The sequence below is a fragment of the Myripristis murdjan genome, chromosome 5, assembly GCF_902150065.1.
Source record: "Myripristis murdjan chromosome 5, fMyrMur1.1, whole genome shotgun sequence".
Lineage (NCBI taxonomy): Eukaryota > Metazoa > Chordata > Actinopteri > Holocentriformes > Holocentridae > Myripristis > Myripristis murdjan.
The window spans coordinates 2,890,310-2,916,333 of record NC_043984.1 but is presented as its reverse complement, the minus strand read 5'-3'; the positions used below and the strand labels follow the sequence as shown (position 1 = coordinate 2,916,333).

At 41.5% G+C, this 26,024-nt stretch overlaps 1 protein-coding gene across 1 annotated transcript in view; it reads left to right on the top strand.

Moving 5' to 3' along the window:
- The window catches only part of LOC115359353 (metabotropic glutamate receptor 4-like), a 138,089-nt gene extending 118,590 nt beyond the window's left edge, over positions 1-19,499 (top strand). Inside the window, exons 7-10 of the mRNA XM_030051772.1 lie at positions 1,149-1,285; positions 2,721-3,656; positions 16,054-16,300; positions 18,702-19,499. Coding sequence (XP_029907632.1) covers positions 1,149-1,285; positions 2,721-3,656; positions 16,054-16,300; positions 18,702-18,751 — 1,370 coding nt within the window. The 3' untranslated portion in view covers positions 18,752-19,499. The remainder of the gene's footprint in view (positions 1-1,148; positions 1,286-2,720; positions 3,657-16,053; positions 16,301-18,701) is intronic.
- The last annotated feature ends 6,525 nt before the right edge of the window (positions 19,500-26,024 follow it).

Below are 26,024 nucleotides of genomic sequence, written 5' to 3'. Positions count from 1 at the left end.
TTTTTATGATAGCAAAGCTTAACCTAGCTTGTAAAATGAATAGATGGGTGTTCAAGCAATTAAAAACCATCCTTGACCATTTGAATAGACCCAAAGGTTATGATTTTATCGCTGTGTATCTCCTGACTTCATCTCTCAGTTGCTCAGTTGTTCAAATCAGTTACAAAGTTACACAGCAGCACTTCAATTGGCCTCAGATTTGTTGGCATTTTCTAGACTTATGGATCAAAAAATACATTAGGATCATTTGTGGCTTCAAAATAATTTGGATCAAGTAATTTGGATATTTGCACAGTTGTCTCTATATGAAAACAAATAATTTTTTGCTTAAGCTGTATAACTTGCAGTTTAAAAAAAAAAAAAAAAAAAAAAAAAAAAATTGCAAATGGCTAAGTATTGAGCCACGACCGGACCATGATTCTCCTCCTCTGAATGATTTTGTGGGCATATTGCGACAACATATTGAATGTATGAATTCATGTTGTCGCTATCTATTTAATGTGTGTGTGGCAATGTTAGCTGTAATGTCAGCAAAATAATAATCTACATTGCAAAGTGGCAGTAGGATTCAGTGGATGGGGTCCCATTTGAGAGAGATACTTGTACAGATAAAACGCCTGCTTAAATCCCAGCCTGTGACAGGGATGATTATGTGAAGACCCCCGGGATTTTCCCTATAGAGAAAATGTCTTGGATCTGGAATTCCATATCTGGGCAAAGGTTTGAAGTCAACATTACATCTGACTTCAGAAGTCTACATCCAAAGAGTCCTGCAAGGCAACTCATCGTCCAGCTGCTCCACAGGCGCGGCTCAGTGACCACCAGCACAGGGCTGGTTGTGCCGGGCGGCTCTGAAAATAATCTGCAAGTGTGTGATATACTGTATGGTATAGTGTGTATGTCCGTCTCACAGCCATGATAATCAAGAATGTGTTTATAGCAAGCTTACAAAATGAAAAATGAGTAAATAAATAACTAAAAACACTTCAGAATCGCTAGATGTATAATTTTGATTTCCTATGGCATGATAACTGCAATAATTGCATTACAATGGCAACAAATCAGTATGCTTTTATGAATTTGTGCTTATTACAGAGGAAACAGCAACCTGAATGTGCAGTAAATAATGTGATTATTCTCTCATGTAGGCATAGCTGGCAACCCAGTGCTCTTCAACGAAAACGGAGATGCCCCCGGGCGCTATGAGATATACCAGTACCAGATCCGAAACCGATCGGCGGAATACAAAATCATTGGCCACTGGACAGATCAGCTCCATCTTAATGTAAGCTTTGCCCTTTTTTATTCCATACCCACACATTCCTACACAAAAGGCTTGATGGTATTCATGTTCATTCATATTCCCCGCAAATATTCCATTTGTGTTAGTGTTTACAATGGAAATCCTCTCTGCTAAGCTGTTTTCTCCAGTTCTGCAGCTGTATTTGCTCAGTAATTCCTCCCAAAACATTTGATACCGCTTAGTGCCATCTTCAAAGGTGTAAATATCCAGAGGGTGTTTTAAATGATTAACAGGGTGGATTATGATGAAAAGAAAGCCATAAGAGCTTAAGGACAGACATATTTAATATAATCACTCCAGACAGCATCGCTGACTTCCAAAAACAATATTGTGGGCAGGGGGTGAGACAAAGTAATGGTATAATAACAATAAATTACATGAAGGAATCAAACAAATTATGTCTTCACAAAATGAAGAGGAGGCCTTGGGCAAGCAAAAAAGAATAAAACTGAGCACATGAAGCAGCTTGAGAGGACCTCTGTCTTCCTTCCCTCTTTCAACAGCGTGTGCAGCTACAAAAAAAAAAAAAATACAAAAATACAAAAAAAAAAAAAAAAATACAAAAACAACAAAAAACAACAACAACAAAAAGGAAAAAATGGATTTGTTGAGTTGCACTCGTACCAGGAACCTTGTGGTGCCCATTCCCACTCTAAAGCCTGTTTTATTTGATTAGCATTCTTTGTGCTCTTAATTAAATACGAGCATTTCGAGATAAATTTGTCAGCTTTGAGCTGAGCAACCGCAATTAGAATGAAAACGGTAATAACAACATTAAAGAGCCCATTTTGAAATGACAAAATGAGTTTCATCTTTCAAAACATACTTAAAGAAGAAAATCCACAAAGGGGGGAATCCTGAAACTTAAATTATTATTATTATCATTATTATTTTTAGTAGTGGTAGTAGTATTGATGTTGTTGTTAATGAATTTATGTTTTATTTTCCCTTCTGCATGTCCAACATCATGAGATCTCGAACATGTGGGTTTTTGAACACACTGCCTCTGCTACATCCTTCTTGGCTCGCTCTTCAGATAATCTGACCTTCATTCTGAAATGTTTCCTGAATCTAAAGGGACAGGAAAACTTCATCTGACCCCTAATTTTCCCTGTCTGACCCCCCCGCTCACAACATAAATGAAATCAAAGGGTAGCATGGGGACATGTGGATTAGATCCAGGCCCAGTTTCAAGCCACCAGAACAGCATGTATCTGCTCTGTTGGAGTGTCCTTCAGCTCCGGGGGTGCTGACCTCGCTGTGGATAGGGCCAAGTGAAAGGAGAAACTCTCTTTCGGGGATCCAAAAAGTATAACCGCCTGCATGTGCCACTGTTACAGCACTGTTAGCACTATTACAACTCTTTGTGTCTATGTCTGTCTTTGTCTCGCTCTGTCTGTCTCGCTTGCTCTCCCAGGTTCGCTCGATGCAGTGGCCAGGCGGTGTGCGTCAGGTCCCTTCCTCAATCTGCAGCCAGCCCTGTCAGCCTGGCGAGCGCAAGAAGACAGTGAAGGGTATCCCTTGCTGCTGGCACTGTGAGCGCTGCGATGGCTATCAGTACCAGGCAGACGCCTACACCTGTAAGATGTGTCGCTTTGATTTGCGGCCCAACGAGAATCACACAGCCTGCTTTCCGATCCCCATCGTCAAACTGGAATGGAGCTCCCCGTGGGCGATCATCCCCGTCCTCATCGCGGTTGTCGGCATCATGGCCACCCTGTTCGTGGTGATCACGTTCATCCGCTACAACGACACGCCGATTGTGAAGGCATCGGGCCGAGAGCTGAGTTACGTGCTGCTAACTGGCATCTTCCTCTGTTACGCCACCACCTTCTTAATGATCTCCACCCCCGATGTAGGGATTTGCTCCCTCCGAAGGATCTTCTTGGGCCTGGGCATGAGCATCAGTTACGCTGCTCTGCTCACCAAAACCAACCGCATTTATCGCATCTTTGAGCAGGGCACCATGAGCGTGAGCGCACCCAGGTTCATTTCCCCGGCCTCGCAGCTGGTCATCACTTTTACCCTCGCCTCAGTGCAGCTGCTCGGTGTATGTATCTGGTTTGGCGTGGACCCCTCCCAGGCCATCATTGACTATGAGGACCAGAGGACATCTAATCCGATGCTGGCCCGTGGTGTGCTGAAATGTGACATCTCTGACCTGTCTCTGATCTGCCTGCTGGGGTACAGCATGCTGCTCATGGTCACCTGTACAGTCTACGCCATTAAAACCAGGGGGGTGCCAGAGACCTTCAACGAAGCCAAACCCATTGGTTTTACCATGTACACCACCTGCATTATTTGGCTGGCATTCATCCCAATCTTCTTTGGCACCTCACAGTCAACAGAAAAGGTAAGCTTATATCTATCGCTGTAACGCAAGAGCAGCGTGCTCTGTTTTTGACTGTTTTTTTTTTTTTTTTTTTATGTGCGTGTGTGTGGCTGTTGGCAGTAACACGGAATCTCTATATTGTCCAAGATATACATGCTTTTCTCTTTGGTTCCCAGTGTTTATGTTTTTCTTGGCTTTATCTCCTCTTCAGTTGTTCATGAGGATTTTTAGAACCTGTTTTTATCATTGCACGACTATGCAGGCGTAGGTGGACAGCTGGACTGAAATGAAACCAAAATGTATTGTATGTTAGCCAATTTTGTGCAAAACTACAGTTCAACAATGCTGAAGTTTCCACCTCGGTCCAGCACAGGACACCGATTTTCATTCTCTTATCGCAAAGTTTTAATTGTCCACCCAGAGGCTTGATTTTATGACAAGTGTAATTACAAAAGCAATTTGTACAGCTCTAAAACTTACAATGATGGAGAGCCAGTTAAAAACAGTGATGTGATGTGATGTGATGTGGAAACTTAAGATTTTGAACATAAGCGCATTCTCGCAACTGTGGATGCAGAGTTTCAGGCCTGTATTCTCTAATAACTCTGCAGGCCCTTGCGTATGGCAGCATACAAGTGTGTGACTCAAATACATATGACGGCTGCATGCCATGGTGTATCCGAAACCCGTGAGCTGTTTACGCAAACACAAGCTCACACTCATATTCCCATGTCAAATCAATGTGTCTGGCCTCATGAACTGTGGTCCTGGATCGCATCCAGTGGGATCACTGGGAGGCTACAGGTCAAAAGTGATCCACAAGGGACAGGGGAATGGAGGGCTGGTGCATGGGACACACATACAGGGGCGAGAGTCTGGTTACAGAGCCATGGGGTACAAACATAGCACAGTAGAAATGTGAAGGTCCAGCTGAAAGGGGTCTTTTGGCAGTGAAACATAAAAGACTCAGTGGTTACAAGAGAGGACAGTGAGGCAAAGAGCTCATACTGGCATGGCCACTATCAGCCGTGCCAGAATGGGTCTGACAGATGCAACAAATTAATCCTTACCTCCTCCCCTTTGGGATTAAAGAAAACAATGCATAAAAATGTTAGCTGAGAACTAGAAGACTGGCTGTGATAGTTTCTTTGTGACAGACATTCTTGGGAGACCAAGCGTGCGTATTATGTGATGCTCAGCACCCCCAAAGTAATTTCCCTAGTCTACAGCACTGCAGAAAATCTGCATTTGACTGTAACCAATTGACTGTCATCAGTGTTGCAGTATGTGACCAGCAGTATAAACTACTTAATCGAGGCTATACAGACAATTTAGCAGAATCAACAAGCAGAAGGCTCCATAAGCCATTGTCAATATAGGGCCACAGTATCTATTGTCATACAGTGAATGTTGTGTTAACACTAAAACCTACAAATTGCACTAAACTGTGCAACTGAAATATCTCAGCTTTCAAAATACTCCTGCATCATGTCTCCTTGACCCGCTTTCTGCACTCACCAAGGATTTTAGATTTTCAAAATCACGCAAAGAAATAGTTGTTACAGTTGGCCCCTCTAAAGTGGCACGTTGTTTGTCTTTTCAATATCCCCAAAATCCATCGGCCTTTCCCGTGTTATGATATCTAAAGTGAGCAGCAATTTCCACATTTAGACAAAGGAAGACACCTGCAGAGTTCAGTAGATGGATTAGTTGTTTAGTTTATATTTGCTGAGCAGATATGTTTCAGGAAGTGTAATCTAAACTACATGTTACAAATCTATAGCACCATATTAATAAATAATAAATACAAATAAAGATAAAAAAGGTTGTGTGAGATTCAAATTATTATTATTATTATTTTTAACGATAAATGTCCTCATTTTGAGTCACATGTCAACAGCAGCCATGGATATCAGTTAATTCTTTGTATCCCATCTCCTAACTCTGAAGATGAAAGAGAATTATAAAATCGAGGATTTAACATCAGCTTTTTTTGAGGATGAGGTAATCCATTAGCTAGCATGGCTTTGAATAGTAAAAGAGAGAGAAGAAAGAAAACTTTGAAGGGTAAGTAAAACTCTACTTTTGTTTCTTCTCACAATCCCTGAAACAAATTCAATTTAAAAAAGAAACCTTGTATAACTTCTCACTGGAATATAAGATGCTCCATTTCTTGCTCCAGATTTTATTAGTCACTCATTATTATTTTCCCGTGGAAAAGTGCACACACAATAGCTGGGAGTTAGGCCCACTTTTAATCATTAGGAACATTTCCATCATTGCCCCAAGCTTGGCGAGGTAAGACATAAAATGGAAAAGGAAAAAGAAATTTTACTTAAGGGAAATGTCCTACATTCATTTTTTTTTTTTTTTTTTTTTTTTGTTCTTTCTTCATTCATCTTCGGTGAACGGTGGAGACTAAACACATTTAGAGGCACTGGAAACACTAAAACATACTGTATTTTTTTGAGATCTTAACTGACATTTAGGTGTTGTTTGAGATAGCAGACAGTAATACCAGACATTATCTCTGCATATTGTATAATATGAACTTTTTGAACTTTCAGCGCTCTCTGCATTAATACAACAATTCCCTTTTTTACAGGGATCAAAGTGATTGAATGTTTTGTAGTGTAGTATTTAGTTTGACTCAGCCTAATCAGATTGATTTGCTATGCGTTCCTCTGTCCCATCAGTTTTCAAACTAGTAGGATAGGCCGAGGGGGTGGGGGGTGGGGTAAATGGGGGTACAGCCACGCTTTAACATGACTTAAGCTGCCTACACATGATCAGCAGTGAAACCATTCTGAGCTGCCTGTGCCATTGTTCTCCTACAGAGAGAGCAGTGTCGTCCAATCCTGCGTCATCGCTACCTTCAGCGGTGTGCACAGCTTGGATTTTCCACTCTGCACTGCACTCACAGTTCAGCATATTGCAGCTCTGACCCTGTTGGCCGGTGACCTTACGAAGCATACCAGATCAGATTCAAGATACAAACTGCCGAAAACTGAATGTCTTGCATTATATGCCATAAATGAAAAAAAAAAAAAAAAAAAAAGTCATGACCTTGGACAAAAGACCGTCACATGGAGACGGTGTTACCAGGTTTATTTTCCTAGTGAAGCTAGACAGTCAACGCTGACTCAGCGCCCGACCGAACAGGGAGCACGGCTCAGACAGTTTATGATGTGTGATCACCTTTAGGGTGCTTTCACACGTTGAGCACAGAGTTAGTTCAGGCAGGCCATAATATCAAGCTCAGCTCACCATCCCAGCCTACATCAGCTGGCAGCAGTTGATCTCAAAGCCGGTCCACATCAGCTGACGGTTCAGCTGATTCCCTTCTATGCATTCAAATGGCAAATTTCATACAGGGCTCCTTATTTTAAGCTGCTTCAGCCTGCCTACCCCTGCTGCTTCCTCTGCAAGCCTTTGCAACCCAGCTCCTCCTCCACATGCTGTATCTCACTTAATCAATGTCACTGCTGTCGTCATTGATGCTTGCTCTGTTCTGCACCCTGTGGGGGGGTTTTGATGCTGCTGCTCTCCCTGCCTTAAGTCTTCCATGTAGGCACATGGAAGGGCGGGGAGGTGTGCTCTCTCTGCCTACAGGCTTCCCACGTATGCTCATAGGAGAGTATGTCTAGGCAGGTCTGAACACAGCAATCACACTCAGGTGTGGACTAAGAGAACCGAGACCGTTTGCAAGAGGTGGTCTCGAACCGCACCTGGTCAAACCCTAATGTGGTTTGATTTCTATGAGCACAAAATATGATCCTGATTCTATCCAACTGCAGGAAGTGACCTGAAAATACTACGTTTTATTATTTCAATTTGTGGTAGGAACATGTTGGCTAACCTTCTCTGGTCATACTGATGTCTGACTGCAGCTCATCTTCAGTGGAAAGAATTGATCAACACCTTGTTGACAGTCCGGAGCCTTAACGAGAGTTCATACTGCACAACATCTTTCAGATGTGTTTAGCAGGAGCAACAAATCAAGACAATATCCCCAACTGTAACTGCAACACCGGCTTCATGCTCTCTGTGCTCAGCTGACTTCTGTGGAGTCTATGCAAGCTTGAAAAACAGTTTGTTTACATTTCCCACTGTATATTTTCGACCACTGAATGAAAGACATATGCGATTATAGTTCTTGCCCTGCCCCTTCCTACATACCCCTCAGCAAATGTTTAAATTTTCTGGTCCACTTAGATCTGTGCACTGTGAAACCAGATCAAACCAAAAAGAAAATGAAGCACAAGTACGGCTTCCACACCGACCCTGTTTGGTTCATTTTAATCGACCCATGGTGTGTTTACTCCATCGGTTCAGTTTGTTTGGAGAGTGAGGAACATATATCTGAACTCTGGCACAGACCAAACAAGCAAATCAACAAATGAATCGCCATCCAACAGTCGGGCCTTGGTCTCTTTCCAAGTGAGCCACGGCACAGTTTGTGAGTGAAAACATAATCTGACCTAACTAAGGGAAAGAAACTAAAATACAAAGGGAAGGGAATGTTGAGACTTGTAGCTGTTAGGCAGACCACTAGTGCTGCCAAAATGAGTTGTGCAAAAACATGTAGCAAAACTGAGTTGAGGGTTCTTCTAGTAGAGATAACACAATTGCTTATGAAAACATGAAAATATCAAGGTCTACCTTGTTACATTCTTGTTGCTCCATTTTTCCAATATTGCTCTGTTGCACTGCAAAAACTCAAAATCCTACCAAGATTATTTGTCTTATTTCAAGTCAAAAATGTCTTATTCCTAGTCAAAATATCTCATTACACTTAAAATAAGACATGATCACCTCAGAAGTGACTTGTTTTTAGACAATTGTCTCTTGTTTCAAGTGAAAATTTGCTTGAAACAAGTGAAAATTTGCTTGTTTCATTGGCAAAATTTGTTTCTTGTTTCTAGCTAATTTTCACTTATTTCAAGTGAATTTTCACTTTTTCCACTGACAAATTTTGCCAATGAAACAAGCAAATTTTCACTTGAAACAAGTGAATTTTCACTTGAAACAAGTGAAAATTGTCTAAAAACAATTTACCTCTGAGGTGATCATGTCTTATTTTAAGTGTAATGAGATATTTTGACTAGAAATAAGACATTTTTGACTTGAAATAAGACAAATAATCTTGGTAAGATTTTGCGTTTTGCAGTGTGTAAAATGAGTCCTACAGGTGAACAACCTGTTAAACTGTGTTATTTGTTTACAACTGTTGGCCATCTGTATAATCCTTAGAAAATATAATATAAAATATAGCTATAGTTGAGTTTGGTCAGATCATTCAACATTAATTTACTTTGTTGTCGGTTGGCTTTATTGTTTAGCAATAAAGTAGCAAATTTTGCTGTGCTAGTCTGCATGCAAAAGATTTAAGTTTTGAAATGCTGAAGAAAAACACTGTGGCAGATTCTCTGAGCTGTTACATAAACAATGTTCTTATTTAAGGAATTAACATGTCACAGCAAACACACCTCATAATCATCGTACTGTAAATGACAGGCACCACAAAGCCTCACAGCCCACGTTGACACGTCTTTCAGAGCAATTAAATGCTCCACTTCCTCTGGGCCTTGATTTACCTTATCTATCCAGCTCGGCGCTCATCACCAGTTTACAGCGGGACTCTGCCTCAGCACTACAAGCACAGCCATTTATTTGTCATCTGGTGTCAGGATAAATGTAACAAATGCCATGGGAGGCTTTCTCTATCATTCAAATAGGGACATCTGCTCTATCTATGGTGCGTGATCACCAAGCTTTATGCTAGCTTCGGGAATAGACATGACACCTGCTTACCTGGAGAAACAGTCTAAATCAGAGGCTGTCTCGGAGACAGAAAAAGGAGGAGGGGCGCCGCACAAAAGAACTCTTGAGAATGAGGCTTCAGCACAATGGGCTCAATTCAAATTCAATCAACCCACACAAAAGGGTCCTGCCATTACAGTGTATAAATGGCTTGATGAATTGAGTGGTGTTGTTTATTCCTCTGTGAAGTTTCCATCACACTACTGACACTGTCAATGTAATAACAAAAAACTGCTGTTAATGCACTAGTCAGACAAAGAGTGGGAGGTTAGACCGCATTCAACAAGCGCAGATGTCACGCAGGAGTGTGCTCGTCACGGCGCTGGATCCGGGTTCATCCCTGCTACCTGTTACCCTCGTCCTTTCCATCTCCCTCCCTCTCTCTCTACTTGCTTTCCAAAGACAAACAGCATTACTCACAGTAGTGTCCCGCAGGCCCAATAATACATAATGAAGATCGATGCTACAGAGCGGAGGGAGATGAGCAGCATCTTGGATTTCAGAGAGCAGTCGTTACATTCATTAGGCCTACAGCCCATCGGCCCTCCGAGTCGAAGCTGTTGACCTCTGGGTAAGGGGAGACCCATGAAGCTAATCAAGGCCAAAGTATTGTGATCTTTGTAAACGACACTCTCCCATGAAGCCATATTACTGCGTCGCCCAGGGCTTCTATTTGTTTATTAGTTTAATTAGGCTGCGATTACTGTGAATTTCCATGCAATACGGCACTGTGCTGAACATTGCCACACCATGCTGAGAAACAATGTCGCAGCTTAATGTACAGTGAGAACGATCATTCAAATGAATCTGATGATTTGCATCTATAAGCACGGGCTCTCTAAAGAACAGCCAAAAATGGCATGTGTTTCCACTAGTGTTGCAAAATTCCCAGAATTTTCAAAGTTGGAAAATTTCCATGGGAATTTTTGGAAATTAACGGGAATTAATGGGAATAAACGGGAATTTATATTCACTGCATTCACCCGGTCATATACATGTATACATAATAAACATTTTGGTTTGTTATAAGCAGATATGCATGCAAACATGTTACATTATAATGAATTTCCAGGGAATTTTCGGGAATTTTCCCTAGCTGAGTCAAACTGTGTTAATTCAGGCATAGGACTGTGTGCAGTACTATTGTTAAGGTGTACATATGAAGTGGTTCAAACTACCCATTAAAATGCATAGAAATGCAGGAAATTGAATCATGAATCGTGAAGAGTATAGGCTACTGATTGATGATGATCAAATGTGCTCGGAATTATTTGCATATGTGAATCATTGTGCACAGTTGAATTTGCATTGAATCATGCAACATATTTGTTTCCACCAAAATGCAAAGTTGACTGTTTATATTTAAGTTTTATTTCACACACTTGGGTATGGGGATGATGATTTTACAGTATGCTGGCATTGTGGCCTTTGGGTTAGAGGTGAGTCCTGAGTTCAGGACATTATGGTTTCCATTTCCAAAATGGTGATATTGATGTTGACACTCATTTGATTCATTATTGTTTATTTTTGCCCCATTCACCTTAAGTTAACAACAACAAAAACGAAAATTTCCAAAATTCCCAAGCTTAAATTTCCATGGAAACTTTTTAAAAACCTCATTCAAATTGATAACAAGAAAAAAAATGAAAATTCCCAAAATTCCCGAGCCGAATTTTCCCGGGAATTTTCAGAAAAATTGAAAAAAAAAAGTGACAGCAAAAATCTTCTGAAAATTTCCAATATTCCAGAGCGAAAATTCCCATGGGAATCTTCGGAAACTTTCCGGGAAATTTACCAGAAACTTTCCACCCCTTTGCAACACTAGTTTCCACTTATTAGCCCTCAAATCAATGTTATGCTATCAGAGTGATCACAGTCTTTCTCACTCAGCGTTACTGCATTGTCTGTAGGCAGTGAAGTGGGAATCTCTGAGGTCCTCCTATCATGTACTGTTACATCCCCACCTCCTTCCTTGTCTCTAGTTCACTCATTAGTGTTGCCTTGCACTGCTTCTGAGTATGCCTCGCCTCAGGCAAAATCTGTTGATGACAACAAGATGATTGGTATGTGAATATATACACCATCTCAATTTTATGAGTTCCACACTGTGCATGCTCAGGTACAGCGCCAACAGGAGGAAACAAATTAATGAGGCAAATACTGCAGTCGATATGACATTGAAAACAGGGCTCACACAGCTCTGTGGTTCAATACAGGTGCAGATCTGATGGAATTAGACAATGCATGAGAGGTTATCATAAATATAATATAAGAACTAGTCAAGAAAACGCCTAGTAATTCCCAGCAAAAAAAAATGCCCAAGGTACTCTGTCTCACTGCAAAAACTAGAAGAATGTATAGAGTGCAGCTCTCCACCAGGCAGGTTCTCTTACCTTAGTGTGCAAAGGTTTTTTTCCACCTATCAGGAAAAGGGATAATATGGAGAAAGTGCCTCCATATCTCCCCCTCTCTGGCACTCAGACTTCAAAACAAACAAACAAACAAACAAACAAAAAAACAGAGATCCTTGATCACACAGTTGTAACTGTGCCAAAAAAATATTTAGTAGTATATGAGATTAGTTGCAGACAGATACACACACACACACACACACACACACACACACACACACACACACAGAGAGAGAGAGAGAGAGATACACACAACGAAACAAACGAGCCTCTCCAGGCTGCTGCCAGGCAGATAATAAAGACAACTTAATTTCACATTAAGACAAGAAGAGATTGAAGACAATGCACCCGAACCTTGCAGCTTAGCTTGATGGATGGCCTTAAATTACAGTATGCTTATAGCCTGGATCCAGCCTTTGTGAATGGCCACGCCCACAGTTTTTTAATCATGTGGTATTTTTTAATGATGTGGAGGTCTGGAATTGAAACTGGAGGTCTGGGACTGGGGCTACGTTTACACGTAGTCGGGTATTTTGAGAGACGAATATTTCCCTCCCTCTGTTTTCCATAAAAACATCGTGCACGCGGCATCGTTTTCAAAAAAGTTTTCGTTTACATCAACCCGCATAAATACGCCGTCAAGCGCCATCATAACAACCCCAAGCCTATGGGCGGCGGTGTAGGAAGAAGGAGAAAGCCACGCAAGCCAATCAGAAGCCAAACCAGACAGCAGTCTGCCCAGGTCGGACCCAAAACCAGCGATACTGGCGGTGACGAGGACTGGCTCTTTGTGTTGGAGGGAGAAGAATTTGCAAAATTGCTGACCTGAGCCCTTATTCATCTCTGCTCCTCGATATAAAAAAGCAGCTGTATTTGAAAATGCAAACATATGGACAGAAATGCGACTTCTACTGTGAATGCATCCATGATCATCACCATCATAGACATAACATACGTATATCATGTCTATGATCACCATAGCCAAATGTAAACATTGCGCGCACTTTTGGCGCATAATGTGACGTCGGCTGCCTGAAACTCTGTATTTCTCCGTTTTTCTCAGTTTACATGCAAAACATGCAAATCTCCACTTTGGCCGGAGTTTTTAGAGAGAATCGTTTTCAGAGGCGAATTCGCCGTTTGCGTGTAAATGAAGGGCACAAACGAAGGGAAATGTCTCCGTTTTTAAAAATACCCGTGTACGTGTAAACGTAGCCTGGAAGATTTGTCCAGAACCTGTGTGAGGTGTCTGACCGGCCTGCTGGCCAGACGATGGCTTCCCTTTAGGCAGTTAAATAAACATGGCAGTGGCTGTGAAGAGCTGTGACATTACCAACGAGTGAGTGAAATCTGGTGATTTCTTTCTTCTCAGTTAGACAGTCAAAAAGTTGTAGTTGTGTGATGCCTGATTACCCAGACAGATAACCTTTGATTGGTTTAACACTGACCAATGGCCGTGGACCGTAGGTGGGACAAGCACTGGCTTTGTTTGAATCCCAATTGAATTACAGCGTGATTCATGGGCTCTGGAAACAAGGCTAGTTTATTTATAGACTCAATATGTACTGTCTCATCCTGACTCACCTAGTACCTCCATCCACAGAGCACCTGCACTGAACACACTACACAGCTCCCTCCTTTGTGTTTTTTGTCCACATGTCGATCAAATTACACTCTTCCAATAGCACCATGACACTATTCAGATGAACAACGGCATGGACAGACAAATATTGATTGCAAATGGTTATATATCAGGGGTGTGACAATTCATTCATTGCATCGATAGATCAATTATGAATTATGTTCATTCACCTGCATCGGTCTGCTAAAAGAAATAAATAGAATGAATTGTTCTGGAACATCAACTTAAATCAATATGAAACGCTTTGAATCAAATCACATACAAAAAGACTGCTGTCATCTAACAGAATGTTGTGAATTGCTGCTTCTTTTGGGCATTTTTATGAATAAATAATGTAGGAATAATGTCTAATGTTTGTTATTTTCATATTTCAGAAGGAAAGGTATCATGTTATATTATTTCATGCATGTGGGCAAAAACTACTGAATATCAGTATCATAATTTACAAACTGAAACAGAACTGAATTCCAAAAAAAAACCCTTCACAAATCAAATTGCCAACTAGTGATTTGAATTGAATGTGTGTTAAACCAAAAATTCATACTATTATTATTATGTATAATGAGGTCTATAATTTGTGTGCACCCCTCACTTGCCATCTTACGAGCTCAGTGGTATCAAAGACAAGCCATCCTCACCTATTCTCCTTGGCAGTTCCACTTGGTTATTCACAGGTGAAGGGCAACGTATTTTTTTTTTTTTTTTTTTTTTTTTCTATTTCTTGTGTGAGTAACAGCTTGGCTTGTGCCGGCCCCTCCTAAGGCAGCAGTGAAGCGAGCCGAGAGCACCGCACTAGTTAACACTCTCTATAGCCGGGAGGGGACCGCGGCAGCTGTCCCTCTATCTTAGAGCCTTCATCCTTCCATTCCTCAGTCTATCCGGCAATCCCCCATGGTACGGGGCCTGCCTGAGATGAGATACAACCATTCTGGTGGGGAAGTACCATGGAGAGTCACAAATAATGAGAATAAACAAGATACTCAAGCAGAGGTCACATCTGGGGAGCTAAACGTTACTCTGTTTTGATGAAAAACCAGCAGGGACCTACTGTGGTCACTCAATGGCTGATGAAAACAACCAGAGTCAGCCAAAAGGAAAAGATTCCACTTTCACAGTATCACCATATAAAATATTTACAGTGTTGGGTCACACAGGCTATGCATGAAGGGAATTATTGATTTTTTATTAGATAGTGAGTATAAGGGGAGCCACTATAGAGTCGTGCGTGGTCCATAGTATCTAGTTTCTCACATGATGGTCAATCACTACACAGTATACAGTGTATGGATATTACACAAGAGTCTGTTTCTCCTCAAGTGCTGCCATGAAGAGGTCTCATTAATTGCCCGCAGCTTTGCAAACAATTAATATGGAACAAGCAAGACGGATATTAAGGACGGCTCTCCCCCGTGATTTAGAAGGTTTAGCCATGTATGAAATGTTCATGAGGTCGTTCCTTTTTATGAGCCTGCCTGTGGACCAGAAGAGGGTCCGATCGACTGCCGTTATCAAATTCGTTTTGCGTTTGACGTGACGGCAATATTAAAACTACCACGGCAGAAAATTAAACAAACAAGGTGGCCTTGGCTGCTTGGACATGCCGCCATAAAAGCAGACGAGGTGCTGATTTAAAACAGGCTTTTATCACATATCGCTTGCAATAAATTGACGCGGTGTGAACCGTTTGAGCAACAGCTTGATCAACAAATGGTTCATTGGACTCTCTAATAAGAATGATACACTACAGATGTCACTTGTACTGTATACGCCGCCACCCATACAGAACAATCAGAGCGAGCCAATGGCAAAAAAGTGATACACAGCTGTTCATTTATAAAGGGCAAGGCGACAAATCACAGAGAAGAGGAAGATCAGCTCTTTTAACACCTATCATGCAGACTGTTTACCTGTCCTACATTGAGAGCTTGATCACCTTTTCATTTATTTGCTGGTTCAAGGGCCTATCCGTAAAGGATAGGAACAGCCTGAACCACATTGTGAAGGTCTGCTCCAAAATCATTGGACATCGGCAAAATAATTTAAATGATCTCTGGGAGAAACGGGTGGTTCAGAAAGCCAACAGAATCGTAGGCTTAGGCACGGACCACATCTTGGCCAAGGAGTTCTCCCTACTGCCCCTAGGGCGGCGCTATCGGGAGCCCTCAAGGAAAACCAACAGTTATGCCAACTCTTTCATTCCATCTGCCATCAGCCTATTGAACAGAGGTAGCCTTAATTGAGTTTTTTTTTTCTCTCTCTCTTTTTTGACTTTTTGACTTTTATGGAATAACATTGTTAGTACTGTATGGTCCCTGCACCCTAGAATTTGCACTGAGCGCCTATTTGCCCTTTTGCGCATGTAATGTTTAGAATGTGTTTTAGTGGGTTGTCTACCCAGTTGTTTATTGTTGTATGTATTTTATGTTGCTGTAGAAACCGAATTGCCCCTCGGGGACTAATAAAGCAATCTGAATCTGAATCTGAATCTTAACTGGGTTTTCATACGCTGTGTTTGGCTTTTTTTTTTTTTTTTTTTTTGCAGATGTACATCCAAACAACCACGCTGACCATCTCCGTGAGCCTGAGCGCCTCGGTGTCCCTGGGGATGCTCTACATGCCCAAGGTCTACGTGGTGCTCTTCCACCCCGAGCAGAATGTGCCCAAACGCACGCGCAGCCTCAAGGCCGTGGTTACCGCCGCCACCATGTCCAACAAGTTCAACCCCAAGGCCAGTCTAAGACCCAACGGGGAGGCCAAGACCGAGCTGTGCGAAAGCCTGGAGACGCAATGTAAGAACAAAAGCGCCGGCGGAAGACTTTGATGAAAAACAAGTCTGATTTGACGTTGTTGTTGTTGTTTTTTTTCATGAGTGCATTGTCCTTCGGTTTCTGTAAATCACAGAAACAAATGAGTGTGATGCAGAGATAGAAGGCACTGTAAAACAAAATAATTAGGCTACTTATTGGCAAATGTGCGGCATGTTTTTTTTTTTTACACTTCAGTGGATTTGGGTAATTAGCGACAATTGTTCATTTTATTGAGGAAAGAAAGTGGATTTGATTTGTGAGTCCAGATGAAGCATTACCGGATTTTTCAACATGAGGGGAGGCGGTAGTCATGAAGCCGTGGATTAAAGTTGTCAACAAAGACGATATCCTGCAGTGCGACAATGCAACTGCAACTCGACATCTGTAATTCCTTGTGGCAAATGAGGTGAATTAGTGCCTGCGCATGAAATTTGTTCAATATGCTAAACAAGAATCTTGCTCATCTCTCTCTTTTGCCGTCTTTCCCTGTTTACGCTCCGGCACTGTTTAAATACATTGTAAATAATCAAGAGGCAATTGAGTCTTCTTTCTGAACCAGCTGAACCTTTCTCAGTGTGCGCCGCCCCCTCATTTCAATACCAATAAAAATGCTTGGCGCTACTGTGTCAGTGACAGACTCGGGATTTATACAACTCAAGTAAATAATGACTTCAGCAAGTGAGTCAGCAGAAATGACTCAGGTGACACCAAAAACCAGTCTCACTCAGCGCGCCTCGGGCAGGAACAAGGTTTTAATCGGTCATGTCTGTCGACCGAGATACAGTCCCGCTGCGTGGCATATCTTAATCATGATGCACGCTTATTGTTATGCATTTCTGAGGCTTTGCTTTTCTCCCCCAATAACGGTGACACATTCTTCTCTTCATAAAAGACGAGCTGACAGTGTATTTGCCGTTGAAACCAAAAACAGAAATCAATACAATTCGTCGCCATTGTGTGACAGTGTGGCAACAATGTGTTTTTGTGAGGCCCCACCAGAATAGCTGCAGCATGTTCCTGTAAACACAGAGCGCAGCATTAATCTCGATCCCCCTTTAAGTTTATCTCAGGGTTAATAGGGGCCTGTGTTACAATAAGTGGTAAGAGGGCAAAGACACAGATTTGATAGCCAGCGCCAATTTATTCTGATGGAGTTACCATTTACAGGGGCTGTACAGTGCATGGCTATTTGAATAAGCACCATTTGTCATTGTCATTGCCAGTGTGGACACATGGCTTGATGAAATTGAAAAATTCCTGTCCGGGCCAGCTCCCCCACCGCCTGGATCTGGTGGCAATATGTCAGGATTTATCTGCTCCACCTCTGCGGAACAGCTAACACGGTCTAAGGAGACAACTGTAAAGTTTAGGCCTAATAGCTCTGTGAGAAGGAATGGGTGGGGGGTAGGGGGCTTTGCTGAAAGCCTCCTCCCACTGCAGGTAATACAGGATACGTATTGGGGGCACGGCATTGGCCAAAGACCATTTCTTGGGAATTATTAGCATTCATGCTACACTGCCGTATCAGAGCCAAGCATCAGATGAGCACATTTTTTCCTGTTATGACATTTCATCTTACACTTCCTACACCAGAAAAACAAGAATGCCTGTACAGTGGTCCCTCGATATAACGCGGTTCACCTTCCGCGGCCTCGCAGTTTCGCAGATTTTTTTTTAGTGCAATTTTGCATGCTTTTTTTTTTTTTTTTTTTTAACAGCACATTGTGTTCTGTGTCCTGATTGGCTAAGAGAGAGCCCGTGCCGTGTCTCCTGTACAGTACAGAATGCGTTCATTCTATAATACTGGACTTATTTTTCTACGAAGGTTTGAACTTTGAGAGTTTAAACAAGAGAGAAAAGTGAGAAAATGTTAATGCCTGTCTGAGAAAAGTGTATAAAGTGTGTAGTGAGGGGCTTTACAGCCTTAAAACATCTAGAATAATTGAAGAGTTCATTTGCAAAAACAGATAAAAGCCATTCTTAAAATGAATACACCTTTTTCACTGATACTGCTTGGAGTACACACACACATACACACACACACACACAAAGCATGATTTAGGATAATAAAAATGATGCCAGGCTAAATAAACATATAAAAATAGAAATAAATATATAGTAAATTTTAATAAAATTCCAAAAGGTTTAAAAAGGTTTTAAGAAATTCAAATGGAGATATCTGTTTTTGCAAACAAGCTCTTCAATTGTAAAAAATAAAGCTGACTACTTCGCGGATTTCGCCTATTGCGGGTTATTTTTAGAACGTAACCCCTGCGATAAACGAGGGACCACTGTATTCCCTCGTCTTCCTGATCTTAGGTTGCGATGTGTCACCTTGACTCCGTTTCATTCTGAACCTCTTCTCCCCCTTCTTCTATTTCAGCTTTCCCAACAAAGCAAACATACATCAGCTACAGCAACCATGCAATCTAGGGGACGAAGGGCATCATCACTGTTCAGGATTTACACCTGATGGAGAAAATGCGTGTATGCAGTGGAATTCTAAATGGATGTGTCATTATTTGGGTGGGAGTCGCAGGCGGGTACCCGAAGAAACGACATGGCAAGGACAGACCACACAGTTGCAGGGAAGGACCCCCCAGGGGACCAGAACAGATACGGTACAATTGTACGGCTCCATCTTCTGTCAGCCTCACCAGAAAAACACGAAACACTTGCACGGCAGAGGCCAGGAGACTAAAGGATGGAGCTTTCGTTTGAGTGTTTACATTTCAGCTATGCCCTCTATCAAAGACTTCTCTCTCATCCCGAGCGGTGCTGGCTGACATTCAACTGAGATCAAGAATATGTTCAGGTGTTCTCAATGTCGTCTGCCAGTTTTGTGAACAAAAATGAATATTAAAATCCTCAAGGCGTCACGAGGGATTAATCAACACCAAAAAGGCATGAAAACATGATCCATGAGTTTGTAAGACAGGGTTTATGTTTATTTTATTTCTCGTATTCCAGTTACATGGATGAAATGGGAATCATTTCAACAATGCAAGATATCTGTATCAGACTCCATGTACATTTTTTTTTTTTCCCTCTTCCAAGTCTCCACTGAGTTAACAACGGTGACTACACCTATAAAAATGGTCTCTGCTGATTTTGAGCATGCCAGTTTGAACATCCTGTGTTGTGTTGTTAAAAAAAAAAAAAAGAGAAAAAAAAAAAAAAATCTTCGGAATGCGTTTAAACTCTGTTGCAGTGTCGTTACAATTGTTTGGGCCCGAGCCTATTGTACGTTAAAAACTGGTCTCAAATGGTGAAGGTCTAGTGAGTGATTTGTTTCTTTGTGCTTAAGTGAGGCCATGATTTGTATTACCAGCTAGCCCAAGGCTGTCACTGCCCTCCGCATACCTGTATGTGCTTTGAAACAGTGGCTGGTGGTGAAAATGACGCGTATGTCAGCCCTGAGACCAGACTGGAAGCTGTCAGGATGACTCCCTCCGCCCCATCACTGCCACCAGCTATTCTCCCGGTTACACGTAAGGGTAAAGCTTAGTTGTACAAATCCATTAAGGTAGGAATTAAGATGAAGTATGCCCTTGAGAGAGGATTGTGCAATGTGGTCTGAAGGTGATATCTGTAATGGACCGGCTATTGAAACTCTTCATTACTAAACATGTCCTCCTCAGGCGCCCTCGCGATATGGAGGCGGCGTAAGGAAGTCGTCAGGCTTTTCGTGAATGAAAATCTAATTGCGGAAGTATACATCACCTCTATCAATCTTCCTCGGCTCAACAGATTCATAGATGGCTTAATGCAGTATAAAAGCCCTCTAATGTCTTGGGGAAAATACAGTATTGTGGGGTCATTTGTGTTGTGAATTCAATGCTGCTTTTCATGCCTCCCTCTGTATTACTTTTCAACACCATTTGTGTTGCAGAATAAAATGTGAGTGCTGACCAAATTAAATGGCAAGTTAATGTATGTTATTAAATAGATTGATGATGTCTGCTTTATGTCCTGACATATCCTAAAATAGGGGAAAATGTACAAAAAGAAACAGTGCCTGGCTATCTGACTATGTATTTGTAAAACCTCATGACAAACTAATGAAGTGTGTGAAGCATGTTTAGTTTTTTTACACAAAATTTTTATTTCTATTAAAAATGTTTTCAAACCTCAACGTCCTGTTTTGGATCAGTTGTGTGTGCTGCTAGGGAATGCCAGTTCTTCCTTTCAAGAATCATTGATTTGAACCCCTTGGCTGTAAAGGACAGAAACAGATACTTAACAACAGGTTGTTACTATCATTACATGGAATGTATGCTGCTTAACTGAAAAAAAAAAAAAAAAAAAAAAAAAAAAAAAAGATTATTACATAAGCTGATCTCTTGAGCTATATGATTACTAGTGTGTGTGTGTATCCATCTGTGTGCCAGCTGCAGAGACATAGTACAAATTAAAAACAAGTTTGTTGGCTTTCACAAAAAAAGACAAGGGCTGCCATCCTCTGAATAATGCGTTAGCACAATTGCTCAGATAATAGCAGGGAAACATGAAATTACTTTGAATGAATGGTTAGCGGGTACTTTAATCCAAGGTCCCTTCATGCGGCTTGCTCCCAGGATCTATCATCTTCTCCACACTTCCCTGACACCGCCCCGAAATACAAAAGGCTAGAAAATAACAGCTGTTACATCGCAAGAGAGTTAAATGCATGCTCTTAGACAATAACTAGACTGTTGCGAGATGTCAGTGTCATCGTCCAAACCTAGGTGTCTCATAAAACTGAAGCTTTTTTGCATAATTTTATCCATGTTTGCATGCCAATTAATCTTTCAGTTGAAGAAAAAAAATATCTCAGATGGACAATATTGGCCATTGTGCACATATTCAAATGGTGCTTTGCTGTTCTCCACCAAACTTAGCGCAGGATTTCAGATTATAAGGTGCGCTACGCGAGGTTGATAAGGGTTTATTTAAGTGAGGATCCTTTAGACTCATCTGACTGAAACCATGGAATAACATGCAATTTGGTGGCTGAGTCTCCATGGCTCTTGACAGAATGACTCAGTGATGGATTACATTTTCATTCCATGTTGTTGTCATTGTAGAAGGTCCTCACTTCAAGTGACCCTCTGCAATTTTCCATAGTGCATTTGTAACAAACGAGAGGTTTGACTTGGTCCAAATCTTTGATAAGACTGAAAGCTCTGTGATGCTTGCCAATATGGTGTTTGTGAGTGTATTTTCTATTTCAAAATCAACAAAATGTAAAAGCTTGGTTAGCGTCTAACAGGCCCGAAGGCAAAAGGACAAAGACTGTATTTTCTTCAATAAATACCACAATATAATATCAGCATAAATACCTGTGAGGGTCCAGAATGATCTTTCTGGCTCATGTGCCTGTGGCAGGCATCATGCATTATTTACATCCTGGGCTTTTGAGCTTCATGTTTTAGCCAGGATCTCGGGGCTGCTGCGTCGTTATGACGACACCTCCCAAGAACGCCGACCTCTGTGGCTTTTCTCTTTGTCTTCATGTTTTCTGTTTTGAGACTTAACACCGGAAATGTGTTGCTACATCTCTAATAACATATATACATAACGCACATACTTTTTTGTAACAAATGTATTTTTTTCACCAATGCTTATAATATATTCCTCTCTTGAGGATCTGAGCAACTGCAACGGGCCCAATTTTCCCTTGGGGACCAATAAAGTATTCCTCATTCTGATATGTAACACAGAGGTTTCTTACAGCCAAAACATAGACAGACATGGTGTAGAAAGCACCAAATAGTAGTAAGCAGCTTTGATTTGATTGGCTGACATCAGGACAGGCATGGTGAACAATGAGGGTCACATTTGTCTCAGCCAGTACAAATGAAAAATACATAAAAAACTGTCTGGTGACCCCAATTTATTCACCCACATTTGGCTGGTAAATGGTGTTAATTCTGGACCGTGACGCCTGTAAAACAAAGTTTGATCACAAGCATTTACTTTACATGCCATTTAAATGTAGCTTCTTGAGATTATATGTTTGACCATTATCTTGTTGTGAGCACCGAAACAAGCAGTTCAGCATATCCAACTGGAATTGTGACCCTGGGTGACCGGAGAGCAACAGTGTCGTCAAGGCAAACCTTTGTGTGGAGCAAGGCAGCGCCTTAGAAAAGAGGAAGCTCATAGTGGAGCAGCAGGAAACAGCAAGGTGTTTTAAATCAGTTTCTCAGTCTAATCTAATCTCAGACTAATGTAATTACTGCAGCAACCCCATGATGTACTGCCATCACTGCAGAACCTCTGCCAGTGGCTAGGTAAAGACCCCACATGTCCTCTGTGCTCATAAAACAGCCACAGAGTTATAACTTCTCCTGTCAGGATGCAAAGTCACACACACACTTGGTGGCATAACCAAGTGCTGAAGTAAATGCATTTGAGATACTGTTAGATAAGAGAGCACAAGGCAACACATTTGCTTTGCACATGGAAATGAACCAGAGCTACTGTTAGGAGGAACAGGTCTACATTTGGAGAAGGTATGAATTTGGAAACACAAGTATACAATCCAGACTGTGTATTGTCTGTATAATGTGCTTTTTGTGCAGCGCAGGTTAGGGTTATTACACAAATTTAATATAAAAGGCAGAATTTATCGAATGAACTAAAATATATTGTAATGAATGAATAGCAAATGGAGGTGGTGGGAGAGCCATAGAAACAGCGAGGCCAGAGGTCACCCGGCCACAGGAGAGCTATTATGGGCTGGGGAGGGCTCCGCGTGAGTGAAATACTGGCACACGAGCAATGAAAAAGCAAATAACAATGACAAATAAATAAAGAAAGAAATGCAGCAATGATATAAAACTGATACCATCAAAAACTCAATATCAGCTTGTGTGACGGGTGGTGAGAGCAAAACATCAGCTGATGGCAGGATTGTTTTCAGCCCTTCTCGTGGCACACACCAAGCCTGACTGGATGAGTGGAAAACAGTCATGTTCATTTCATAAAATAAAGAACTTGACTGATTAAGCCCAACTGGTCATGCTAGTGGCATCTGTAGAGCATCCAAACAGGTAAAGAACAGACTAGCTGTTACAGGTGGATGCTGGGTAAATGTTTCCACTCCAAGTGGCATGCTTGTTTTTTTGCCTCAGACATCTGACTCAGAGTGTAATTGTTAACGGGTGTATTGAGGGGGAGAGGTGTGAGAAGAGGAAGCATCCAGTGATGCAACTGGCCTTTTTTTTTCATATGCTAACGGTGCTGTGTGGGTGCACTTGTTTATGAGCTCCCAGTCGGTCGATGACGTGGTGGCTGGGTGGAGTTCACACTCGATACAGAGCGGGCCCTCCTGCCGGCGGACTCCCAGCCTGCCCGCCCTCAAAGCCCGGCAACAAGCAGCTACTCCACAACAGAAGCCACATGACTAAAAACTCACAAGTGTAAACACTCACAAAATCACCGCAGGACAAAGCAAACATTCAGTCTATATTTGGTACTTGTCTGTTTCTGGGTATAAAATCATGGGATGCAACACATTTAGTACACTCAGTGGCCACTTTATCAGGTCCTATATTATACAGACTAATCCAATCCAACTGTTCCACCATGAAGTTTCCTTTCCTGCTGCCTGTAATGCTCAGCTTTTCTTGTTGTCACAGTAATAGAGGTGTTCATTCACTTCTGTGTTTGGCATTGAGCTCATAGTTAGTGCTGCTGCTGGACTGGACTGCAGTTTATTGAGGGGTGTTTCTACTATTCTGTCCCCTCTCATGTAGATAAATGGGGAGGACAAAAAATTAGAAACACCTCTCAATATAATGTAGTCCAGAGCAAGACGTCTGCAAACTACAACTTCAATAATAAACACAGAATTAAATTTACACATTCTCCACAATGTAATAGGTGATTTTGGTACAGTACAGTTCACCGTCAAGAAGTTGGTCTCCACCCACCCTGTGACCAAGAGGGTACCAGGTGCCCTTAAACGAGCGCCCCCTGTGCTCTTTAAGGTCTACAAACTACCGTACATCATTAACTACAGTTAGTTCACAATTAATAGCATCCCTTCACATAAGAGCCTCTCCTGTCTTTGCTATTTGCAATAAAAGTTGCTATTAAAGTTAATTGCCTCATCATCTAAATTGGCAATAACTCAGCTGTGGAACATTACATATAGGATATTGTTGCTCATTTTATACATGTTCATATCTGTTTTTTTCCCCATTTTCTAATGTATTATTCATTTGGTTTGGGATTTATCCACACTCACCAAGTCCAGCAAACGGATATACAACCATAACACAAAAGAAAAAAATTGGCGGATAGGATGAAGTGACAGTACACAGAATACAGAAAACAAAAGGAAAAACTAACATTTTCAAGGAGAAAGCAAAAGGAAAGAGATGGATGTTTTCATGATCTGATGTTTCTATTCATTTTGATGATGTGAGCATTCATTATTTGTGGTGGTCATTTGTTTTTTGCACATTCTACATTTTTTAATCAAAAGATATGATCATTTATTGTTGGACTGGGACACAGAAAATACTCAGTGGACACCACATAGAAAACTCCAAATCACTCTTTGTTTCTAATGCTGAGCTGATTAATTTAGTATTACCCATGGCTGTGTTACTTTGTACTACACATACCGAACTGCTCGGTGTGTGTAGTACACATCAGTTCTTATCTAGCTACTGCTATATCACTTGAGACAAATACCAGTGTAAATGCACCCAATCTGCATCCTATGTGCTAAAAACATTACCATTTGACAACATGTAGTCCTCTAGCGGTTCATGTTGTGGTGGCTAGAGGTTGGGCCCAGCTTTGTGGACCAGTGCACTGATGGACCAGCAGAATGAAAGGCAAGGCTAGCCCACACCCCCGACAAAGAAACCTCTGCTGAGTCCAATGAGCCTATGATAAACAGTTCATAATGTATGAAAGGAGGGGTGGTTAAAGTGCAGGGACGGGACAAAACAACACCAATGACACTGTGTGTGTGTGTGTGTGTGTGCATGTCTCTATCTGTGTATGTGTGTGTGGGTGTGTGTGGCTTTCTACAAAGCTTATGTGAATCCGTTTAGAAGTTACCGTATTTCCCCAATTAATCGCCCAGGCGTTTAATACGCAAAATCAACTTGGACCCCAGGCGTTTAAAAGAACCAGGCGGCCATTCGCTGCAGGCCTTTATTTATTTTTGCACAGACCTGCACCAAATTTTCTACAAATTTTCTAGTCTGCAAACAAGCAAACAAGTGTGCCCTCGTGTGTATAGCCCCTCCTTAGACATACTGTGACAAATTACTTACCATTTAAAATAAAACTCAAAACAAAATATATAAATATGACAGCACATGTTTCCCTTACATAAGACCCAGTGCAGGCATCAGATAACAATTACTGTCCAACATATTTTTTAGTACAATATTTTTTAGTACTGTAAGGCATAAGGTAAACAAATCTGTACATACAAACATAGTGCAAACTGCCCGTGCTGCGAGTCGTTCCCTCTGACACTTCCGTTTTCTGTCAAAATAAGAGTTAGTCGGTCGATTTAAGATTACGGTACACCCTTTTTTTCTAACGTTAGCTAGCTCTCTTATTTTGACAGAAAACGGAAGTGCGGCACAGTTATTGTGTGGCTAATGGTTTACTTCTGCAAAAATAAGGTGAATCGCCTCATTTTGGGTTACCTCAATATAATGCAAATAATCGCTCCGGCGGTTATTCGGGT